A 21964-nucleotide genomic window follows, 5' to 3' on the forward strand; every position below is an offset into this window, starting at 1 on the left:
GATACTGTTTTTTCCCCTACATTTCTGTCTTTTAGGTTCTACCTCTAGTCCATAAAAATTCATAAATTATCTCAAATATTCTCCATCAGGTTATAAAATGGAAATCTGAGAAGTGCCTGTAATATCAATACAAAACAGGGGGGTTCTCTTTTTGCCTAATTTTTCTTCCATGAAAACCCCAGCAGCTTTCTCCCTCTCGCAGGCATTTAGCAGACAGAATGACTCTTAATGAATTTCCTATTACAGAGCAATCCAAGAGCTGGAAGGAACATTTGGTAGGTAATAAATAATGTCCCACTGCCCTGCCTCTGGCTGTAGCTCAAACAAGAAGATTCCTGTTTTACATCTCACTTTATACTTGATATACTCACCTCTTCGAGGAGGCAATGAGTCAGTTTTTAATTAAAGCTCTACTTTTCTATTCCTAGGGACCCCATGGACTTCCTGGACCAAAGGTACCAGCAAATCCCGTGATTATTTGATTTCTGTTCCCTTGATGATTGCGGGCAAGCATGATGGAAGCATGTCTGTCCTGTCTTATTTGTTTGTCAAGTAATGTTGACAGTCATTAAGCCTTTAAGCATCCAGATGTTTAATGCTCGCAACGTGACTCACACTGAGTCTAAGTGCTCTCACCTGGCAATAAATCATTCTTCATTTTGCTTTTGCCTTGTCACTATATAAGTTAAATATATATATATATATGATGTATTAAAATCTGCCATCTAGGGGGTCATCTAATGAAAATATCAGACTAATCCCAGAGCTCCCCTCTCTTACGGTAGCACTAGCTCTCTGTTTGCTGTCCTGCCGTATACACCACCATATCTTCATGCTCCAGCTACCTAGCATGTCTGTTCTGTGCCGCCCACAGTCACCATGTAGAATAGGACGGGGTCCATCAGCTGTGATGTCCCGGAATTCATGTGAGTGCAGAAGAGAGCGATAGAGAATTCATCCTCCTTGACAGAACTTCTACAGCTCACACTGGGAAGATGGTCTCTGCCTGCTCTTTCACAGAGACCCAGGGGGTACCTTGGAATGCAGTGTGGTCAGCACCGGACAGTCCCAAGATCCAGAGCCCTCTCTAGGGGATTGGCAAGGACCCCATCTGGCTCTCCCAGATGTACCTGGTTGCCAACAATACTGGCTTAACACAGGAATCATTGAATTTCTTTTTCAGGGTCAGGCAGGTAATACAAGAAGGGGAGGATATGACACCTCATTCTTCTTAGAATGCCTTAACTTCACACTAAGCCGGTGGATCATGTATCCGTTATTATAAAGCCACCAAAGCTGTTTTGTTTCTGTGGTGTCTGAGGCACACCGTAACCATTCAATTAGATGATGCCCATGATCGTTTTGATACAGAAAATGAAATTAGGTATTTTGTCCACAAAACATTATTGATGTCAACAAAGTATAAAATTGAAAAGACCCCAGATGACCTGTTGGTCCCTTGACTTTGCAATTGATAAGCTACATAGACACAGAGCATTTTACCTATTTAATGCAAATTACAGGATTAGATGATGACCAATCAATAGAATGGGATGCAGATTTGAAATTTGGTCTCCTTACTACTGGATTTGACTGTTTTTTTTTTTTTTTTTTTTTTTGGTTCTTTTTTTCGGAGCTGGGGACCGAACCCAGGGCCTTGCGCTTCCTAGGTAAGCGCTCCACCACTGAGCTAAATCCCCAGCCCCGATTTGACTGTTTTTAAATTGACCTTTGCAATGCTCACCCATCAGGGCATGACTCCCCACCCAAAAAATTTCATGGCCTGCTAAGACTGCCTTCCAGTTCATTATCTTGAAACCACACACTGGAAATGTGCTCACATGCAAAGCCATGAGCCTCAAGTGAGGAACAACGGCTACCAAGCCATGCATTGTTGACTGTGGCACTGTGGCCTCAGGATTAGACCTGATCAATTATAACATATTTGGGGCTTCAACTGTGGCTACAGCACAGACTCCTGTCCCCAAACTCTGCAAAGTCCACTATGCTATGACAATGTGTGGACCCTATGAAGATTTAAATACATAGTGTGTTTTCGGGGGTGCACCCACCTCCGTGTTTCTCACAATTTTATGATGAGCATTTTCTTCTAGGTAAATGTTAATGATTCCTACCCCTGCACTCATGTTGACTATGTTTGACAAGCAGCACACTGATTCTCACCATCAGGCAGACCGGCTGGTCCTTTTGCAGGTTAAGAGTCCCTTCAGCCAGTGTGACCATGACCTCCATGCTGAGCGGTCACCTTCCTTTTAAGAGTCCTCGGGTGTTTTCTTGATAAATTAATGTCTGTACTTCAAAGCTGAAAAGTGTACGTGTCCAAGCTTTCTCTCTCCGGGGCATGCTATTCCTGATAGGCAGTAGGCATGTTATATCCCTGGATTTTTCCTAAACTGAGTTAAGAGGATTTATCACCCGTCGGGACTCTTGTAACGTACTCCATGTTAAACTGTATTTCCTCCATTCTAACATGCCACAGACAGTTAGGAGAACTATCTTCACGTTCATTGGTCTTCATAGTCTCTTCTGGGACTGTCGATTTGTGGTTTATTCTATTGATTGATCCATGTAGGAACCCGACTTGGCAAGGTCAGGAAGGAGAACTTGCAGAATGGCATTGCTTCAGACATCAGCATCTATCTGTTCAGTCCTGTTCTCCTGGGCTAAATGCTTAAAGGCTTAAAATGTCTGTCTGTAACACTGTCCTGCATATTCCAGTTTTCAATCCCAGCAGAGTGGGGTTTTCCTCCTGATCCCCCTCCGCATCCTCCACTCTGATTGCCTTGGATTTGCTTAGTCAAAACATCAGAATGGTAACTTCGTTGATGTAGAACTCCAAAATCTGTGAGGTCACTGTACATCTTTTAGTGACGCTCAAGACATGGAGCCTTCTGCTTTCTCCACAAGTATTTGTCAAAGTTTTAGAAGTTAGGTGATTAACTGATGCGAAGCCAATGTCGCCTCACTCTGCTGTCACCTAAAACTGGAATCTGCAAGTGTTTTGGAGACTGGGTCTCTTCTCTCACAGTCTAAACACCCATGATAGCAACCAAAATTGGCATTTGCTTTTGCATTTAGGGTGAACCAGGGTTAAATGGTGTTAAAGGATTGAAGGGTGAACCAGGTCAAAAGGGTGACAGAGGACCCCTTGGTCTTCCAGTAAGTAAAGAAAACTTTCCATTTCAGTGCAAATCTCCAGATTTTTTTTCTTTCTACCCAAAGTACCAGCTCTGGTTTGCTCAGTAGCTGTCTCACAGTTGAGAGTGCTGTCAGTAGAACACATGGTTATGTCAGAGCAGAGCACAGCCCAGTTTTGTTTTCCCCAATGTCTCGACCTTGTGCCTGAGGGTCACCGTAACAAATGTTGCATCACACGATTCAATTACATACATGCCAACCTCGCACTCGTGGGGCTGATGGACAAGTCCTGCCATCATCTCTCTCTAAAAAGTGATGTTTATTGTTTCATAACTTGTCCCAAACATGGCCTAATAGAGGTTAAGACCCTCTCTCCATTGCTTGGATCTGCTTGGATTCTAAAAGCTGTCGCCCCCCTGTTGGTGGCAGGTATGCAATTGGCCATTGTTGAGGTCAGTACTGTGGCTCCTTACGTTAACCGACCACGTTGTGTTCTATATGTTTTATGTTGTTCGTTTTGAAGATTCCCTGCAGTGAGGTTCATGGGACAACAGAGGGTAGTTACAGAAGTATTCATAACAAAAAAAGTGGCTTTCATCTATTCATATACTTTATGCCCAAAGTCTTCCCAGAACAACTTTAAAGATTTTTTAAAAATCATTATTATGTAATGGCTTAATTTAGGGCTTTTGATATGTCGTTTATTCAGTAAATGCAGACAAGAGTCAGTCAAGAATACTGTAGGTTACATTTGTAAGCTCTGACATAAGAACAGTAATGGAAAATAGTTCTATATTTGAGACGTGAGATAAAGTGTGTTGGTGATGACCTATCTCATTTTTCCCATGGGTACTGTGCTTTCATGATTCCCAAAATAGCCCATGGTTTATCAATGAGACACAGCAGGTCTCTCGTACACACACACTTGTTGAGTGAATTATGTAAGCTCTATATTAGATTTTAAGTTAAATTATGCCAATTGGATCAATGGATTATAGACACAAAATCTCCCAAAACATGTGTTAGCCGCTAGTTCTGCACTCCAGTGAGGTAGGGAATCTTGGGATCAATATAAAATTATCGCTTTAACATTTACCTTCAAGTTTTAAAATAGTGACTAAGGAAAAATGCCAAAAAAAAACCCAAAAAAACAAAAAAACAAAAAACAAAAAAGGCTTAGGGAACGTTGCATTTCCCAAACTTTTAGTCTAGTTTATCTAAACTAAACTTCCCCCTACTGCCAAATTTTGGGCTGCTACTGATTTTTACAGACCATTTAGCCAAAAGTTATCATCAAACAAGAAATAGCAACACCCACTGTTTAGAGTCATTGCTGGCTAAGACTGTGTTTTATACACGTATAGCATTGATCATAACAAAATCATACTGAAGGAATTTTTAAGTAAAAATAAACAAAATCCCTCAAGCCTGTGTTGCCATCACCGGCAACTGGAATTTTTTTTTCATTTTTTGTAATTAACTGCACCTGAAGCATGAAGCTGAGAGAGCCCTCTCCAGCCTGGCCAAGAGACTGTAAAGTGCTAACACTATGTCTTCTTAAATATTCCTGGATCTAATCCATTGTCTTTAAAGTAGCATTAGGGGTTTGCTATATAGAGCTTAACCAAGAAGAGTTATAGTTACTCTTGCCACATAGAAAGTGAAATGTATTTAATGTCTCAATTAGATAACCCTCAATTCAAAATACAGGCATGCATTAATATAAGAAGAGATGGTTTTCAAGGCATTTCTCATGCAAACATCTATATAAAGATTATTTGAACTCAACTGAGAGGCAGACTGGGAATTATTTTAACTTGAGCCCTCATATTCATATTCTCATTCTCTCTCTCTCTCTCTCTCTCTCTCTCTCTCTCTCTCTCTCTCTCTCTCTCTCTCTCTCTCTCTCTCTCTACCTTGTTCCTCGAAGTCCCTCTAGTGGCAGCTAATGTGAACTTTAGGTCCAACACATAATGTCTGTATAAAGGAAAGCCATCCCAGTATATTGAAGCATACCATTTTTGTTCATAAAAATTGTTTTAACAAATGTAGCCAGAGATCTAGAGCTCTTTACTAGGAGATTGCCTGCTATTGCTTTCTCTTGAGAATCTAAAGAAATATATCCTGAGTAATAATAGTCTCTAGAAAATGAATTTCATGTGGACGTACAGCTAGGAGCCCCTTACTGCATATTGTCAGCAAGTCCACTGAGAAAACCTCATTCACCAGCTTTTTAGATTAGAATTTCCTGGTAGAAATGTCACTAAGTGCCATCATTAGTGGGGTGTGTATTGTCACGTGACTTTTTAAAGACTAACTATTTGTAGCAATGTGATATTCACCCCAGAATCCTGTGAGTGTGTATTATGTTGCTTGAAGTGTTGCATTTGCTCATCAGTGCCTCATACTAATCTCTGTTCTTGTCATTCGTGTTACACCCACCAACCCTGACACCAACCCGATCCCAGGGAGCATCTGGCTTAGACGGAAAGCCAGGATCCCGGGTGAGTCGGCCCCGCGTCCTGCTCTGATGTGCTTCCTGGATGTGAATCACGTGCTCGTGGGAAGACCCCATCATTCTTTGCGGTCTTTCCAGATGATGAGGCATCACTTAGGGCCAGAATCAGAGGGGAAGGTAGATGAGGACCGTGGAAAGGGAGAGAGAAGGACAGAGGAGGGGTCGCAACTCCAAAGTTTAGCCTGAGCTGCCAGGACATTTTCAGAAGCCGAAGTTTGAGTCTACATAATTTACTCAGTGAGAAAATGACCCGTCCAGTTGTGTCTCAGTAACCTACAACAATTCATAAAAGCCTTCCCGGAATCCCCTGAGGCCCTGAAGTGGCAGAAAGAAGAAATTTATTTTAACTTACTTTTCCTTTTCATTTATGTCTGGCTTAGAAATGTAATTTCTTCTATAAAACTGACTTCCACGTCTCTATTTGTGGAAATGAATCGTGTGTCTTCTGTCATTTTTATCACTTTTGTTTTTTGGCAGTTCCACATCTTAAATTTTAGCCATGGTCACTCTTGTATTTAGAAGCCCTGTAGAGGTGAACCTTGAATTGGGGCAGTAAGAGCATGGCTAAGATTATCACCCACATGAGGATGAGTTTGAAACTCTGAACTCTTCCCTATCCTGAGATTTTAACAGACTCCCCCAAACAGCTAGACTAGCAATGGGGAGTCCATAGACAAGCTGAAATAACAGTATATCCGCAAATACGACTTTGCACTCTTTGCTTCTTTAAGCAAAGTCTTCCTGACAATTGAGTGACTATATTTGAAATCCTCACCTTGTTTTTAAGAATCTAAATCTGAAATTTTTCAACTCTAAGGACCATCAAGTAGTTTTTTTCCCCACCAGACCCCAGAGTTCTTACATTCTTTCATGTATTACCTTATCTGCCACAGAAAACAATAAGGTATGCGCGCTGTAGGCAGAGCCTAGAAGAGCAGTCCCGCCATCATGTGAACCCTACTGTCATAATAGAGCTACAAAAAGTTGTTCTAAAAGTCAGCACTATTCTTTTTCACATATCTTCCATTTAAATGGCTAAAAAAACAAAGTTTGAGGACTTTGACCATAATTGTCAATGGCTATGGTGATAGGATCTGGGGAAAGGGTGATAGAAAGAAAGGACAGTTACTTTCCTTGTTAAGATTATGGAGACAAGGGGACAGAGAGAGAGAGATGGCTCTGCAGTTAAGAGCACTGGCTGTTCTTGCAGATCACGGAGGTTCAGTTCCCAGAACCCATGTGGTAGCTCGCTAGGAGCTCCAACTCCACTTCAAGGGGATCTGGCGCCCTCTTCTGGCATCTATGTGCACTGCACACACATTATATCCATACATACGTGCAAAGCACTCACGCATACATATAAAACAAAAATAAATCTGGAAGGAACAAAAAGGGATGAGGATGAAATGAAGATGCTTCATCTGAAAAGAATCAGTAAATATGAAGTATAGCTTTTGTGTAGACGCTTCACCCCCTTGCATGAATTTCTCAGAAACAAGTGGCATGAAAAACTGTTAAGAATAAAGTGCTTTAGAATCGGATGATGCTAAGACATCAGCAGGCATCGTTCTCCCAGGCAAGTCAGAGTAAATCACAGAGTAAACCTCTTCTTGCCACCCCAGTCTCTCGCCTGTCTCAGTATTTTATTTTTGTCTTTTTTTTTTTTTTAGGGTGCAGATGGTCCTATAGGACCCCATGGCCCTGCAGGTCCCAAAGGAGAAAGAGTAAGTCCCTCTTTGGGTTGTCACACTTAAGCTGAGGACTGGAGGAATCGAAGCATGGCTTCTCTGTATACGATGATCTCAACCTATTCATTTTCCTGGAGATAAAACATTGCCCATTTGAAGTCCTATTCAGAGTCCTAAGACTAAGAGTAGAAAAGTCCTCGGAATTGGTCTGCCTTAATGCAAACAACGCATACATTTACATAGCTAAACTAAATAGCTCCCATTATTCCTTCTTAACCCATAAGGAAGATATTTTCCTTGGGCCTTCATCCAGGAAGTTGAAGTCAATGGGGCTAAAATTTCCAGAACTACATATTCTGGTTGATAATCTTAGTACAAAGCTACTGTGTTCATTCCGAGTAAATTATGTTTTTCCAAAGGAAATGACAAAATCTACATAGTCCTTCTCCACACAGTTACCCATGTTCTCATTTTTCTTTCGAGGGTTAAAGAATGACCTGTTTTCCTGGAGCCATAAGGAAGTGATTTTGGTGTGTTATAAAGCAAAGCCCTTTCACCAACCCTCGCTATCCTAGGCTGGGTTTCCATATCCTTGGGAGCAGAAAGAGATAGGCATTCAGGGAAGATAAATGTCTGACACACAAAAATGTGCTACGGCCCCACAGCTGCTCGTGTGTCTGGGACTTCTTCCCTCTCTGTTTCTCGCCCACTTTTTCTTCTCCTCACCTTGGAAAACTCCAAGTGTGTGTGTGCACGCATGTGAGTGTGTGTGAGAGTGTGTGAGTGTGTGGAGAGTGTGTATGCATGTGTGTGAGTGTGTGTGAGAGTGTGTATGCATGTGTGTGAGTGTGTGTGAGAGTGTGTGGGTGCATATGTGTGAGTGTGTGTGAGAGTGTGTGTGCATGTGTGTGAGTGTGTGAGTGTGAGTGTGTGTGCATGTGTGTGAGTGTGTGAGTGTGTGGGTGCATGTGTGTGAGTGTGTGTGTGAGAGTATGTGTGTGCATGTGTGTGAGTGTGTGTGAGAGTGTGTGTGCATGTGTGTGAGTGTGTGTGAGTGTGAGTGTGTGTGCATGTGTGTGAGTGTGTGGGTACGTGTGGGTGTGAGAGTATGTGTGTGCATGTGTGTGAGTGTGTAAGAGTATGTGGGTGCATGTGTGTGAGTGTGTGAGAGTGTGTGGGTGCATGTGTGTGAGTGTGTGAGAGTATGTGGGTGCATGTGTGTGAGTGTGTGTGTGTGAGAGTATGTGTGTGCATGTGTGTGAGTGTGTGAGAGTATGTGGGTGCATGTGTGTGAGTGTGTGTGTGAGAGTATGTGGGTGCATGTGTGTGAGTGTGTGAGAGTATGTGGGTGCATGTGTGTGAGTGTGTGAGAGTGTGTGGGTGTACGTGTGTGTGTGTGTGTGTGTGTGTGTGTGTGTGTGTGTGTAGAAATGTGTCATCCACTTCCCCGCCATACACTGTGCAAGATATAATATGCGGAACGTGAGCATTTCACAATGTTGGCACGGTTCACTGTGCAAGTTTGTGGTCTTTTTAAAATAAAAGTTTTCATCAGAATAGGCTAATTTGATTTTAAAGAGAGGACAGGGTAGTAATGTCTCTGACGTGCCTTCTAATTTCCTAGTCCTGTGTAATGTAAGTTCATGCATGCAGTAACTGCTTATCAGATACAACTGTGTATAATGCAATCCATTGGGGGTGAAAGAAACACTCCTCCTACTTGAAGACACCCTTCTTTGCTAGTTACTCTGGTACACTGACTCATACACTTATTTTCATCATCACATAGACTTTTATTAATGCTCATGAATATATACCCACATATAACGCTTCAGGTAAAGCATCTGTTGTCTTTTTTATTTTTTTTTCCTTTTATTAAAAATAGATTCTTTTCTCACATGATATATCCTGATTATGGTCTCTGCTTCCTGTACCCCTCCCAGTTCCTCCTGACCTCCCCTCCACTCCAGATTCCTTCCCTTTCTGCCTCTCGTTAGGAAAAACAAAATAGACTTCTAAGAGAAAATATTAAAATATAACAAAATAAAATACAAGATGAAAAAGCCACACTGAAGTTGGACAAAGCAAACCAACAGAAGGAAAAGAGACCAAGAGAGGACACAAGAATCAGAGACCCAGTCCTCAGCTCACTCAGGAGTCCCATTAAAACACTCAACTAGAAGCCATGGCATACACACAGAGGACCTGGTGCAGACCTGTGCGGGCCCTGTGTGTGCTGCTTCAGGCCCTGTGAGTTCGTATGAGCTTTGCTCCTGCTGACTGAGAAGGCCTTGTTTTCTTGATGCCCTTCATCTCCTCTGGCCTATACACTTTTCCACCTCCTCTTCCACGGGTTCCCTGTGAACCAAGGGCAGGGATTTGATGGCGCCTTCCCATCTAGGGCTGAGTAAGGAAGCATCTATTTCCATTCATCTAAGTGAGTTTATATTGCAAAGAAGAAATCTTTGCAAAACAGAAAGATGAAAGGAAGGAAGGAAGGAAGGAAGGAAGGAAGAAAGAAAGAAAGAAAGAAAGAAAGAAAGAAAGAAAGAAAGAGAAAGAAATTAATTCAGAGAATAAGACCAAAATTAATACAAATACCATGGACTAGACCCTAGTGAAGTCTGGCTTTACCCAAGAAGAATTCGAGAGATGAATCCTTGAGAATGTATTATCTATATCTACTGTTATTATTTTTAAGAGCAAACCAACACGTTCCAATAATTAGGTTCATTAAAAAATACTTCAAAGCTAAGAGCGTCTGCTGATATTCATTTTCAAGCCCTGGATGAAGAAACTCAGCCCATCCTGAAATTGGAGCAGCAAGGCTCAGGAGGTCTATTGGCAAAGTGCCCTGGGGGCTCAAGAGGGTTTGCTGTTTGGTAAATCAGCTGCTACTTCCGATAGCTCAACCGTGTCTCAAGGGTATCAGGTGTCGGCGCTGGTGCTGAATTAACCAGAAGAGCAAATGAAGTCGCTAAGAATTTTCGAGTGCATAGTTGGAAGGCAGGTGCGTGCAGTGTGAAGTGCTACACTTGTGTCCCCTCAAACCGGATCGTGTGTCAGCGCGCTCCAAGCGCCCTCGAACCAAGTGCCGGAGCAGAAGGGTGAGCCTAGGGAGGTGCCATCTGGAGTCTCCTTGCAGATGTTTCTGATGTAAAGCGGAAAGGATGGGCGAAGACAGGGCGTTCTAGAACCCGCCCTTGTTTGCCGATACACAAATTAAGGAGCCTGGATAAAATTCGGCCAGCCTACAAAGAAATGAAGCATTTCCCGTGCAGGGTTTCTCAGATACATGACTGCCTCATCAGCTCTCCATGCTCCCTGTCCCCCACTGATGCCTTCATCTGCATAGAGGATCGGGCAATTGAAGCCATGCCTGGAGTTAGTTCTCCTCTGATGTTACATCAAACAACACACTTTGTCCTTCAAGCTGCTTTGAATCTTTGGATCTGTGTCCCCAGAGCTGAAAGCATGGTAGTGGCGTTCCGGGGAAGATGGATATCCGACACAAAACCGTGCTGCTGCCCATTTTTTGTTTCAAATACTGATTTCTTCCTCTGGCCTTCGACCCCTGTAGTGTTTTAAGTTTAAGAGGGACAATGATTCTTTTGCAACCCCTTAACCCAGGTGGGGGAACACTATGCATTCAAGTCCCTGGGTTACTATTTTATTTCTGAGGTTATCGAAGATGCAGTCAGTGGGATTGATGCTTTGGTGCTGAGGACGAGATCCAATTCCCATGTGGCTTGAGCAAGAAAGTAATGTCTGATTCCTATAACCAAAAAAGCCAAAGGAGTCTAGGCCTTGCTTCTATCCAGGCAAAATCCTAGCTGCAGGCCCAGGGGGTCACCCAGGGGGACTTGTACCAAGGAAAGGGCTCTCCCCAAGGGAGGGAGACCCGCCATAGCATGAGAATCACCTTCCTGGGAGCTTCCAGCTGAGTGTCCCCAGTGCCTCCTTGGCCAGCACTGGCTCATGGGTCCACACTTCATGGTGCCCTGCTGTGAGAGGCAGGCTAATCTAGAGGAGAAACCCTGCAGACAAGCTCTGCAGTGAGCAGTAACCATATTTAGATACACCCCAGTGTGTGTCTCTTAAAAACAAAGTAGGCCAAGGTTCTCAGGGAGGCAGGAGAAGGGAGGGAGGTGGGAAGCTCCACGGTGATATTTAGACTAGACCCAGGCTGCTTCTGGCCAGTTAGTTTGCTTCTGTGAACACTGCCTCTGACTGTTACTCTCAACATACAAGCAAAACACACACACACACACACACACACACACACACACACACACCACCACCACCACCACCACCACCACCACCACCACCACCATTTTAAAACTCACAAATATCACTGCTAAATGCATCTGAAAGAAATTGATTTTAAATCAGCATGCTTTAAAGCTTCCATTAAAAACATGACCCCTAACTGTACAGCAGGCCGCCCTTGTGACATTAATTATTTAGCACCACATAATGTCATATATTGCTATCATATATAGTCTTCGGGACAATTTTCACAGAACATTTATCACTGTTTTATTTTATGACTAATGTACTCCAAGCACAGAAGGTTTGAGAAAGTTCCTAGAGTTCTGGAGGCCTCGCCTCCAGAAAGAGCCAGAAATATAATTAAAATGTAAACCTTATTTCATCGGCAGCCTGGCCACTGCCCTGCGTACCACTGCTGTTACGTTATTAGGAAATATAAAGTGTTAAGAGCTCAGACTCTTAAAGAGATCCATCTCCAGTGATCTCACTGTGCGCCGAGCGTCCATTAGCTGACGGTATTAAGTAGCTTGGCCAACCCTCTATCCATTGAGATGGAAACCCTGAGACGAGAGAGGTGAGCCCTGCCCCACACCTCTACAGGTAGAATCCTCAGGGAAACCTGGCTTCACACACACACATGCACACACACCATACATACCACACACACACACCATACACACACACACACCATACACACACACATACACACCACACACACATACACACCATACACACCACACACACACACACACACCATACACACCACACACACACACCATACACACACACACACATATACACCATACACACCACACACACACACACCATACACACCACACACACATATACACCATACACACCACACACACCATACACACCACACACACACACCATACACACCACACACACACACACCATACATACCACACACACACCATACACACCACACACACACCATACACACACACATACACACCACACACACACACCATACACACCACACACACACACCATACACACACACATATACACCATACACACACACACACCATACACACACACACACACACCATACACACCACACACACACACCATACACACCACACACACCATACACACCACACACACACACCATCACACCACACACACACCATACACACACACATACACACCACACACACACCATACACACCACACACACACCATACACACACACATACACACCATACACACCACACACACACCATACACACACACATACACACCACACACACACCATACACACCACACACACACACACCATCACACCACACACACACACATACACACACACGCACGCACGCACACAGATGGTCTAAACTTTAACCCCCTCTGATATAAGGCAAGTAAAGTAAAGAAGGTGTAATTGGAACTTCATGCTACATAATAATACACATTTTAGTCTGGAGAGAGCAACACAAAAACACTTTATCATCATCATCATCATCATCATCATCATCATCATCATCATCATCCTTTTTTATAGTGCAGACTTCCCAGTCTTCCCTCCCAGTCTACCTCCCGACTGATCCCCATCCCATACTCCCCACCCCCTATCCCCACCTCACTAGACACCCTCACCTCACTAGACCTCTCCACCCCCTACCCCCACCTCAACAGACCTCCCCACCCCCTACCCCCACCTCACTAGACCTCCCCACCCCCTACCCCCACCTCACTAGACACCCTCACCTCACTAGACCTCCCCACCCCCTACCCCCACCTCAACAGACCTCCCCACTCCCTAGGGCCCCAAGTCTCTCCAGGGTTAGGTGCATCTTCTCTCACTGAGGCCAAACCACCAGGCAGTCCTCTGCTGTATTTGTGTCTGGGCCTCATCTCAGCTGGTGTATGCTGCCTGGTTGGGTGGCTCAGTGTCTGAGAGATCTCAGGGGTGCAGGGTAATTGAGACTGCTGGTCTTCCTATGGGGTCTTCCTCCTCCTCAGTTTCTTCTAGCTTTTCCCTAATTCAACCACGGGGAACCCTGGCTTCCGTCCATTGGTCGGGTGCTAGTATCTGCATCTGACTAGGTTAATTATTTCTGTCCATTGACCACCTCCAATAACTCTGATTCTTCGCAAGCCTTCTAGATTAAACCTATTGCCAACCCTATGAAACAGACACTGAGAGTAGATAAAGGGTTATGCTACACATCATACATTCACTGAAGCCAGAAACCTGTTTAAATCTTCCTTTTCAAAAAGAAAACAAGATGTGTATAACAATGCATGGCCCAATGGGATTAATGTATCTAACATTTGCTAATATTTACTGGGCACTACTCTAAAAAACATGGTGGACAGGATGAGACTGAAGCTGGGGGCCCTGGAGCTCCAGTGTGCCCACTCTAGTGAGAGCCACAGACAGAAAATAACCGTAACACCAGTGTGTCTCACAGACCACGAGGACCGGAAGAGGAGGAGAGGTGGAGAAATGGAGAGTGGTCAGAAAAGGGCTTTTCCAAAGAGGGCCTGACTTTTAAAAGATATTACATTTTTTTTAAAAAAAGGGCAGTTCAGGCCAAATATTCCCGATCCAAAACGTCAAACTGTAAATTACTCAAAAGCCTTTGAGTGCTAACACAGCACCAAAGCTGGGAATTCTACTCCTGGCCTCATATGTGCGCGCGCGCGCGCACACACACACACACACACACACACACACACACACACACACACACACACTTGTAAGGTACCTACATAAAACAAATGTATTTTGTAGTTTATATTGTGCCTCAAGATACCAAATCCAAAGTCAGCTCCACTCCGAAGTATTTCAGGTAAGGGATAGTAAACTACATATGACAACAAACAGCAATGCTCTATACAAAGGCCGGAGGAAGCCAAGCAGTGTCCTTCCTCTACACGGCGATCCTTCAACACAGCCAGGCAGTGGCAGCTCTGTCTTTTCAACAGCCATCTGGTCGTCTGCCATGATGATGGGTGACTTTCACGTCTTCACCACTACAATCTAGGAGTTGGCATTCCGATAGGACATTTAAGTGGCGGCCTTGCTCTGTGAGCCGTATGGGCCTGTGAGGGTCCATGTATGATTGGAACTTTCTGCTTTTTCATTTTAGGGAGAGAAAGGAGCTGTGGGAGAGCCTGGACCCCGAGGGCCCTATGGGCTACCTGTGAGTTCCCTGTCACGTGATCGCCACCATCCGCATGTTCCTGTGACCCGCCACTGACATTGTTAACCCTTCCCTAGTGGACAGACTAATCTCATTACAGGAGCAAAGACAGTCCAATACATAGTCTCAATACAGAGTTCTGTGTTAGACAGGTTATACTCGGTCTCAAATGGTCTCTGTACATAGAGACACACCCAAGCATGTCATGTGACTGGAGATCAGAGATTAGGGAATAAACAGCACTAATTAGAAAGCAAGATTCTGCCTAACAGATGGCAACCTTCCCATGCCATCAGAATGGACATTCATAACTGGCACTGCCTTGAATTGGCCCATGCCAATTGGATGTGAAAGCTTCATTTATACCAACCTATATTCTATTCTTATAGATTATTAGCAAAAAAAATTCTCTCACTGGTGAAAATTATGATCCAAATGAAATTGATGTTCATGATGACAGTGATCCGGGTCACTTCAGTAGGGTAGGACTCAAAGTAGCATGTGCTGCATTTAGGCTTTTAACCCACCTGGGCTTTCCACGTGCTTTTTATGAACTCCGATAATAAACTTGATCTACAATCACTTCAGTGCCTAAAGGGATGCTAACTTTGAAACAGTGTCCAAGTGTACTTAATGGAAACAGAGTAGCTCTTGGGGACTTTGGATAGAGCAGAATGCAATACAGCGTTACTGGCATGCTGACCCGCACCATTGGGGCAAAGTTACCATCTTGCATCTTGGACCAACCCTCCTTGGAAATTCTTCTACAAAGCTCACTGCAAAGCAGCTTCTGAAGTTATGATGTTCACGCTCTGAGCATCTGGTTAGATTCAAACTATGTTTGATGATAAGCAGTTTCTGCATTAACTTAAAGGCTAACTGAGCTATCAGACTAAATGTGCGTCAATGTATCTTCCATCAGCGTTGCTGTGGTTTTTTTTTTTTTAACTTTAAACATCTTGCCTTGTTTCATACTTCCCTCCTGAGCTACTGAGCCAAAGGGCAAGCCTAGAGCCTGAGCAAAATTATCTCTTTACCCTGATAAAGAATTTAAATTCCTCATGCCCTATAACTTTAACTAACAGTCCCCTCACTTGCTTAAAGAGATTTCACTAATCAAGAAGCCTTTCCAGACTTCTAGCATAGTCATTTGAATACTAACAGTGCATGCCCAGATCTGCCTTAAACAAGAACCTACCGGTGACGCTCAGGAACACTAATGTAGCTGCTATGGTTCTTTGGCAGGGCAAAGATGGAGAGCCTGGTCTTGATGTAAGTAATTGTACAGCAAGCATCCTTTAATTATAATGAATACAGTCAGAGGTCTCCATCACCAGGGACACCAAGAACATATGATGTTTTGTCTATGTATGCATGTGCACACACAAACACATATATAATTACCATGCACACATCAGCAATATAAAAATACACTAGTATTTGCATAAGATAAATGAAGGAAAAATAATTCATATAAAATTAGTAACTGATATTGGATAGAGGTGCTTTCAAAATACTTTCCTAAATTAATGGCACTCCACATCAGCATGACTTAGTTCTTTTTCTGTAAAGTAAATATGTCTCAAATCTGTCTGCCTCTCACTCTGCCCTTGGGGAAGAGTGTTTTGTCAAAGCTGTTATGTAGTGGGTTTTAATTTTTTGTTAAGTCTCTATGTATATTTTCTCTCAAGCTAAAAAAAATTATATAAGAATACACTGTCCAAAATAATGCCTCCAGGAGCAATCATTGCTTGTCAGTGTTATGTGAGTAATTATGTTACCAGAGTTGCTGTTTATTGAGCACCTGTTATGTCCAAGCATCATTCTGGCACTTTGTATCCACCGTCTCATTTAACATCCACAACAGCTGTGTGACAGATAGTCATTAACCTTATCCTATAGTCAGGGGACTGAAGGGCAGATTAAGTGATTTGCCTAGACTCATACAAGTCAGTAAGCATGCCAGGATTCAAATTAATATCCTATGTTCTTTCTCCTACATTTCTTAAGAGAAAAAAACAAAGCAAGAAACCTGTTGTGCATAGCTCATTGAAATGGTAGAAAGTACTATTTCTAAGTATTACTGTTCTTTGTAAGTTTAAAGGTTATTTGACATGTCCGTATTTATATCTGAGTTCAGACCAATGAAATGTTGTTATGTTAGTGGTGTTCATTGATTTCAGTATGATTTTGCTGCTGTTATGCCAGTAGATATGTTGAGTTTGCTTTTTATCCCCTAGGGCTTCCCTGGTCCTCGAGGCGAGAAGGGTGACCTGGGAGAAAAGGGAGAAAAGGTGACTTCTCCCAACATGCATCTCGTGTGTTTCTGCTATAGTAGAGCTCCCAGCATGCATCTCATGTGTTTCTTCTAGCAAAGCTCCCAGCATACATCTCGTGTGTTTCTCCTAGTAGAGCTCCCAGCATGCATCTCGTGTGTTTCTGCTACCAGAGCTCCCATCTCGTGTGTTTCTGCTACCAGAGCTCCCAGCATGCATCTCATGTGTTTCTAGCACTGCCTGCTCTGCTCCTGAACCTTCAGGATTCCATCAGGCGCTTTTCCTGTGTCTGTCCTGTGTTCCAAAAACATACAGATGGCTGATCTAAGGAATCAGTTCTTCAAAGAGGACTAAAGATGGCTACACAGCTAGAAACAAAGGCACCTTCCAGCATAGGAGGAAGATTCTAACTCCTGGCTATCAAAGCTAGTTTTTCAACTTCCTGACACTGATTTTTTTTTAATACAGTGTCCAAGAGGATTGAATTCCCTTTTTCACAGAAGTTAGATCACATTGCACAAACCTCAGTGGTATTTTGGCAAAGCCAGTCTTACCGCAGGCCAGGATCTCCTTTATCTTGCTGAAGTCCTAAGAGAGATAATGATGCATGATACATTTTGATATTTTTAAATTCAGAAGGAGAAAACAGGCTCTATCACAGACCACAGTATGCCCACTGTGCAGAAGCTACTCTGTTAGCTGTAAAGCCAACAGCTGTAGACTATTTAATGAAGACATTATTTTATGACTTGGTGTTAAGGATTTCTTGGGATCATCAACACCATAGGTTTTAGGGATCAAAATCACGCAATGGTTTTATGACTAAAAGAAAAGTTTCAGTTGTGAATTTTAAACATCACCTTTTCTATTTCTCTCTCTCCCTCTCCCTCTTCCCCCTCTCTCTCCCCCACCCCTCTCTCCCTCCCTCTTTCTGTCTTCCCTTCCTTCCTCCCCTCCCTCCCTCTCTCACTATAGTAGCTGAATTCCCATCCACTTCATGACTCCAATGTAAACCAGTTCTCCTTAGATTACTTTGTGCCCTGATATACTTAACAACTCAATGTTTTTAAAAGTCCAGTAAAGTCTCTTGAACAGTGAAACTCATTCCTATTGTGATGCAAAACCAAAAGAGATGTGTCAAAGGAAGGCTACAAAGCCTACTGCATCTGTTTTAAGAGTTAAGAGTTTCTCAGCCTCCCATTGGTAAGAGCCCATACCATGGTCATCCCAAGTTCCACCTTCACATCATCACAGAGCACCTGCGCATTCCATTCCCCAAGAGTCTTATACGTGATAAACCTTGAAATTTTCACACTGCCATCCTGAGGTGGGTGCTGTTACATCCCTACTTCACAAACAAGAAGACTATACCATAAGAAGTTCTTTTCCATGTTATAAACCCTGACTACAAATTGTAATGGGGTTTGAGACAAGCTCTGTGTGAGACCATTGAACACAAAGCAAATTGTCTTAAAAGCTCTCTTTACTTATTATATATTACCTAGTGGATTATAGGAGTCTAAAATGTTACCCCAAAAAATATATCATGTGGTACTCAATTTTATTATCTTTAAAGAAGTTAGAAAAATACCACCATTGGCTCAGTGGTACAGTCCTTCGTGAGCATGTGCAAAGCCTTGAGTTCGTTCTTCCAGCGTGGCAAAGAATAAAAGAACGAAGGGTCTAGGGGAAGGGAGAAATTTTCATTTTTGTAGCTTATAATAGCATAAACCCACAAACCCTCCCTCAGATATATGTTAATCACTCGTACAAAAATATTTCCACAATTAGTGCAAATTTTATATTTAGGAAAGTTAGATTGTAAATGTTGAACACTTTGTTTATCTTTTCCATTGATATAAGAAATAAAAATTGACAACTGTCACATTTCGACTGCTCATACGCACGATGGCACATAACTTTGAGGAATATAGATAATCACTTCATTTTACAACATGATGTTGATGTAACAGCGTTAACATACCATTCCTCATAGTGGCTCTTTTCTGTAAAGTTTGCTGTCCACTTAAATTTCAACACAAAATCACTGCCTGTCGCAGTAATTCAAGTAAACCCATTTAAGCCCATTTGCCAATAAAGCAATGAATGCCACTTAACCAACACACTTGGTCTTGGTTAGACCTGCTCCAAGATAGGTCTACTGACCTCAGGGAGGGCAGAGCACAAGTGAAAAGGATCAGTTCATGGCACGGCATTGAAGCTACCTGCTGAGGGGGCTGCTGATTCTTCATGAGTGAGTGCTTGCTTCTAAAGGCATCGTCCACTTCATTTCCTGTCTCACCTGCTCCTCCTTCACTCTCCCTGCTACAACTTTGCCTTCAAATGCTCATGTTCATGCTCAAGCAAACCACAGCAGTTTTCTACGTCCTGTATTCAAGAAGCCCCAGTGGTTCTGATTCCAAGCCTTCTGCCACAGTGTTCTTGGCACACAGGAGGTGAACAAGATGGAGCTTCCGCCCATGCTGTCAGAGTGAACGTATTAATTTGAATGAGTGTCTCCTACGTTTCCTGAGTGTATGTTGTTCTGTCTTTTCCCTTTGAATATTCATGTTGTTTGGTTCAGTTTTATTGTAACCGCCATCCAGATTGCAGGATGAATGCTCCCGTTTATGCATGTATCTATGTATGGTCTTTTGCATTCTGTACAGCACCAACTCCCTGTCTATACGTTTGCAGATGTCTATGTTAATGTGGACCAGCTGGGGTGCATTCCTGCCTTCCTCTCCTTTTGCCTCCTTTCCTTAATTCCTCCGTCCCTAGGATCCACGCAGACGTCCCACAAACCTTGACCTTGATCCCCAAATACTAATTTCCACGGCTACATTCCCACTACGTAATTATCCTGCCTACCTCATTTTAATGAGCCCAGACTGCTTTTCCTAGCTGCAGCGTTGCAAGCTGGAAACTCATTTACCATTGTGAACAGCAAAGATGGAGGAAGACTGCCTAGGCTTATCCAACTGTCCCTCCAGTTGGCATTGCCACCGAGTGTTAGTTAGCACCTGAAATGTGTGTTTAACTCAATAAGTCAAGGGTTCGTTTTTATATTTGCTGGCGAGGAAAAGTTAAACACAGCAGAAGCACATTTTAATTCTGGAATGTTTTTACTGGGAGCTGCAAGATAGAATATGACTGGACAGCCTTGGGAGAGAGCAAAGTTGCTGCCTTTTCCTCTGAGTCTGTACAGCTATCATGTGTTAAAGAAAAAGGAGTGGAAAGGCAAAGTTAAAGTAATCAAAATCGGACGGAGTCTCCGTTACCCAAAGCCAAGCTCCCCCTGATACTGACTGGCTTCAGTGTAACTTGTCCGCCATCTTTGCCTGGTCCAAAGAACAAAACCCAATTCACTGTTGACTCCAATATTTTGGCAGTCGGCACTGATCTGCCTTTCTAATGCATCAGCCCCTTTGGTATCCTTCTTTCTTCTTGTCTATTGTCATAAGTAAATAAATAAATCCTGCTTCCAGAATCCACTGTCAACATGGCAGTCTAAGTTATTTTTTATAGCATCGCCGCGTCTTATGTGCATCGTCAGTAAACAATGGTAAATGCCTTCCAGACTATTTTTAGCTAAGCCATATTTTGGATCATTTTTTATTCTACACCCCCTCAAAATAAAACCTGTCTTCTATTTAAACCCTTGTATCCACAGGGGGAAAAGGGAAAGAAAGGCAAAAAAGGGCCTAAAGGGGAGAAAGGAGAACAGGGCGCTCCTGGATTAGATGCACCCTGCCCGTTGGTATGTCTAACTGATGCAACCGTCTCCAGATGTCTTGTGTTGGGATGAGGATGAGATGGGAGAGGAGCAGACCAGAGGGACCAGTAACAGCAGGTTCCTGAGAGGATCATTTAGCACAGACCTTCAGACAGGTGTTCAGAAGTACAAGGTTGCACTTGCTGTCCTTGACATCTCGTTGCCAGCCACTCAACTCCACTCAGTTTCTAAACTCCCAAGCGGTGCTGGCTGATTGGAACCTAGCTGTAGGATGTGAAGAAGGGCCAACAACATCCCATATCCCTCCAAAGAGGAGGCCATGGTTTCCTGACAAAGGCCTTGTCATGAGAATGTGAAGCTTCTCTATGTGTTACTGTCCCTTCTAAGTTGTTCCTCTCCCAGCTCTTTTCTTCTAGTTGTTTCTTTAGCACATTTTTGCTTTCAATGAATTCTTGGATTAGTAACATTATGAGTTAATCTTTACAAACAGGGATTCCGTGGCGTTAAGGGGGAAAAGGGGGAGCCGGGCCAGCCTGGCCTGGATGGGCTGGATGCTCCTTGCCAATTGGTACAGTATTTCTCTTTCCTTCCATCCTGCATGCCATTCCTCTGTTTACTGTGTATTCGTCTGTATCAGTGTAAAGTGCTTCCTTCAGGAGCAAGCTTTACATGATAAGCATACTACATGTGTGTGCATGAACGGGCTCCTCCCCGGGCTCTGCATCGGGGACAGAGCAAGCATGTATTATCAACGAATGTATATTAATCTTCTAACATTGTTCTCACTACCGGTGTGTCCATTTTATGTTCTTTGGAATATTAACTTACCCAATAAATATTCAGAGATTACATCACACAATGGCTCTGCTAGGCCAGAACGTGGGGCTTTTACCCTACTTGTTTTTCCCCCTGTCCTCTAAAAGAAAGAAAAGTAATTTTGTCTCTTCCATGATAGTTTTCTCAGAGCATAAATAAGGCCAGTTGAACCTTAAGACTTCTATGGTCAAGAGTTAACCAATTTGAAGCCGCACTGTTAAGAGACCACAGGAAGGAAAACCAAACCCCCCTGTACATCTAAAGATGATAATTGTCTGCAGCCCAAACCCTCTTCCTTGTCACATAACCTTTTGCCATAATGGTCT

At 43.1% G+C, this 21964-nt stretch overlaps 1 protein-coding gene across 4 annotated transcripts in view; it reads left to right on the plus strand.

The window, feature by feature from the left end:
- Positions 1 to 21964, plus strand: part of Col25a1 (collagen type XXV alpha 1 chain) — a 392736-nt gene that overhangs the window by 361404 nt on the left and 9368 nt on the right. Inside the window, exons 26-33 of one of the 4 annotated variants that reach the window (XM_087634148.1) lie at positions 429 to 455; positions 3100 to 3180; positions 5628 to 5663; positions 7348 to 7401; positions 14757 to 14810; positions 16056 to 16082; positions 17051 to 17104; positions 21313 to 21390. In XM_087634148.1, coding sequence (XP_087490274.1) covers positions 429 to 455; positions 3100 to 3180; positions 5628 to 5663; positions 7348 to 7401; positions 14757 to 14810; positions 16056 to 16082; positions 17051 to 17104; positions 21313 to 21390 — 411 coding nt within the window. 4 annotated transcript variants of the gene reach the window in all.

The sequence above is a fragment of the Rattus norvegicus genome, chromosome 2 (genome assembly GCF_021556685.1).
Source record: "Rattus norvegicus strain SHRSP/BbbUtx chromosome 2, alternate assembly SHRSP_T2T, whole genome shotgun sequence".
Taxonomy (NCBI): Eukaryota; Metazoa; Chordata; class Mammalia; order Rodentia; family Muridae; genus Rattus; species Rattus norvegicus.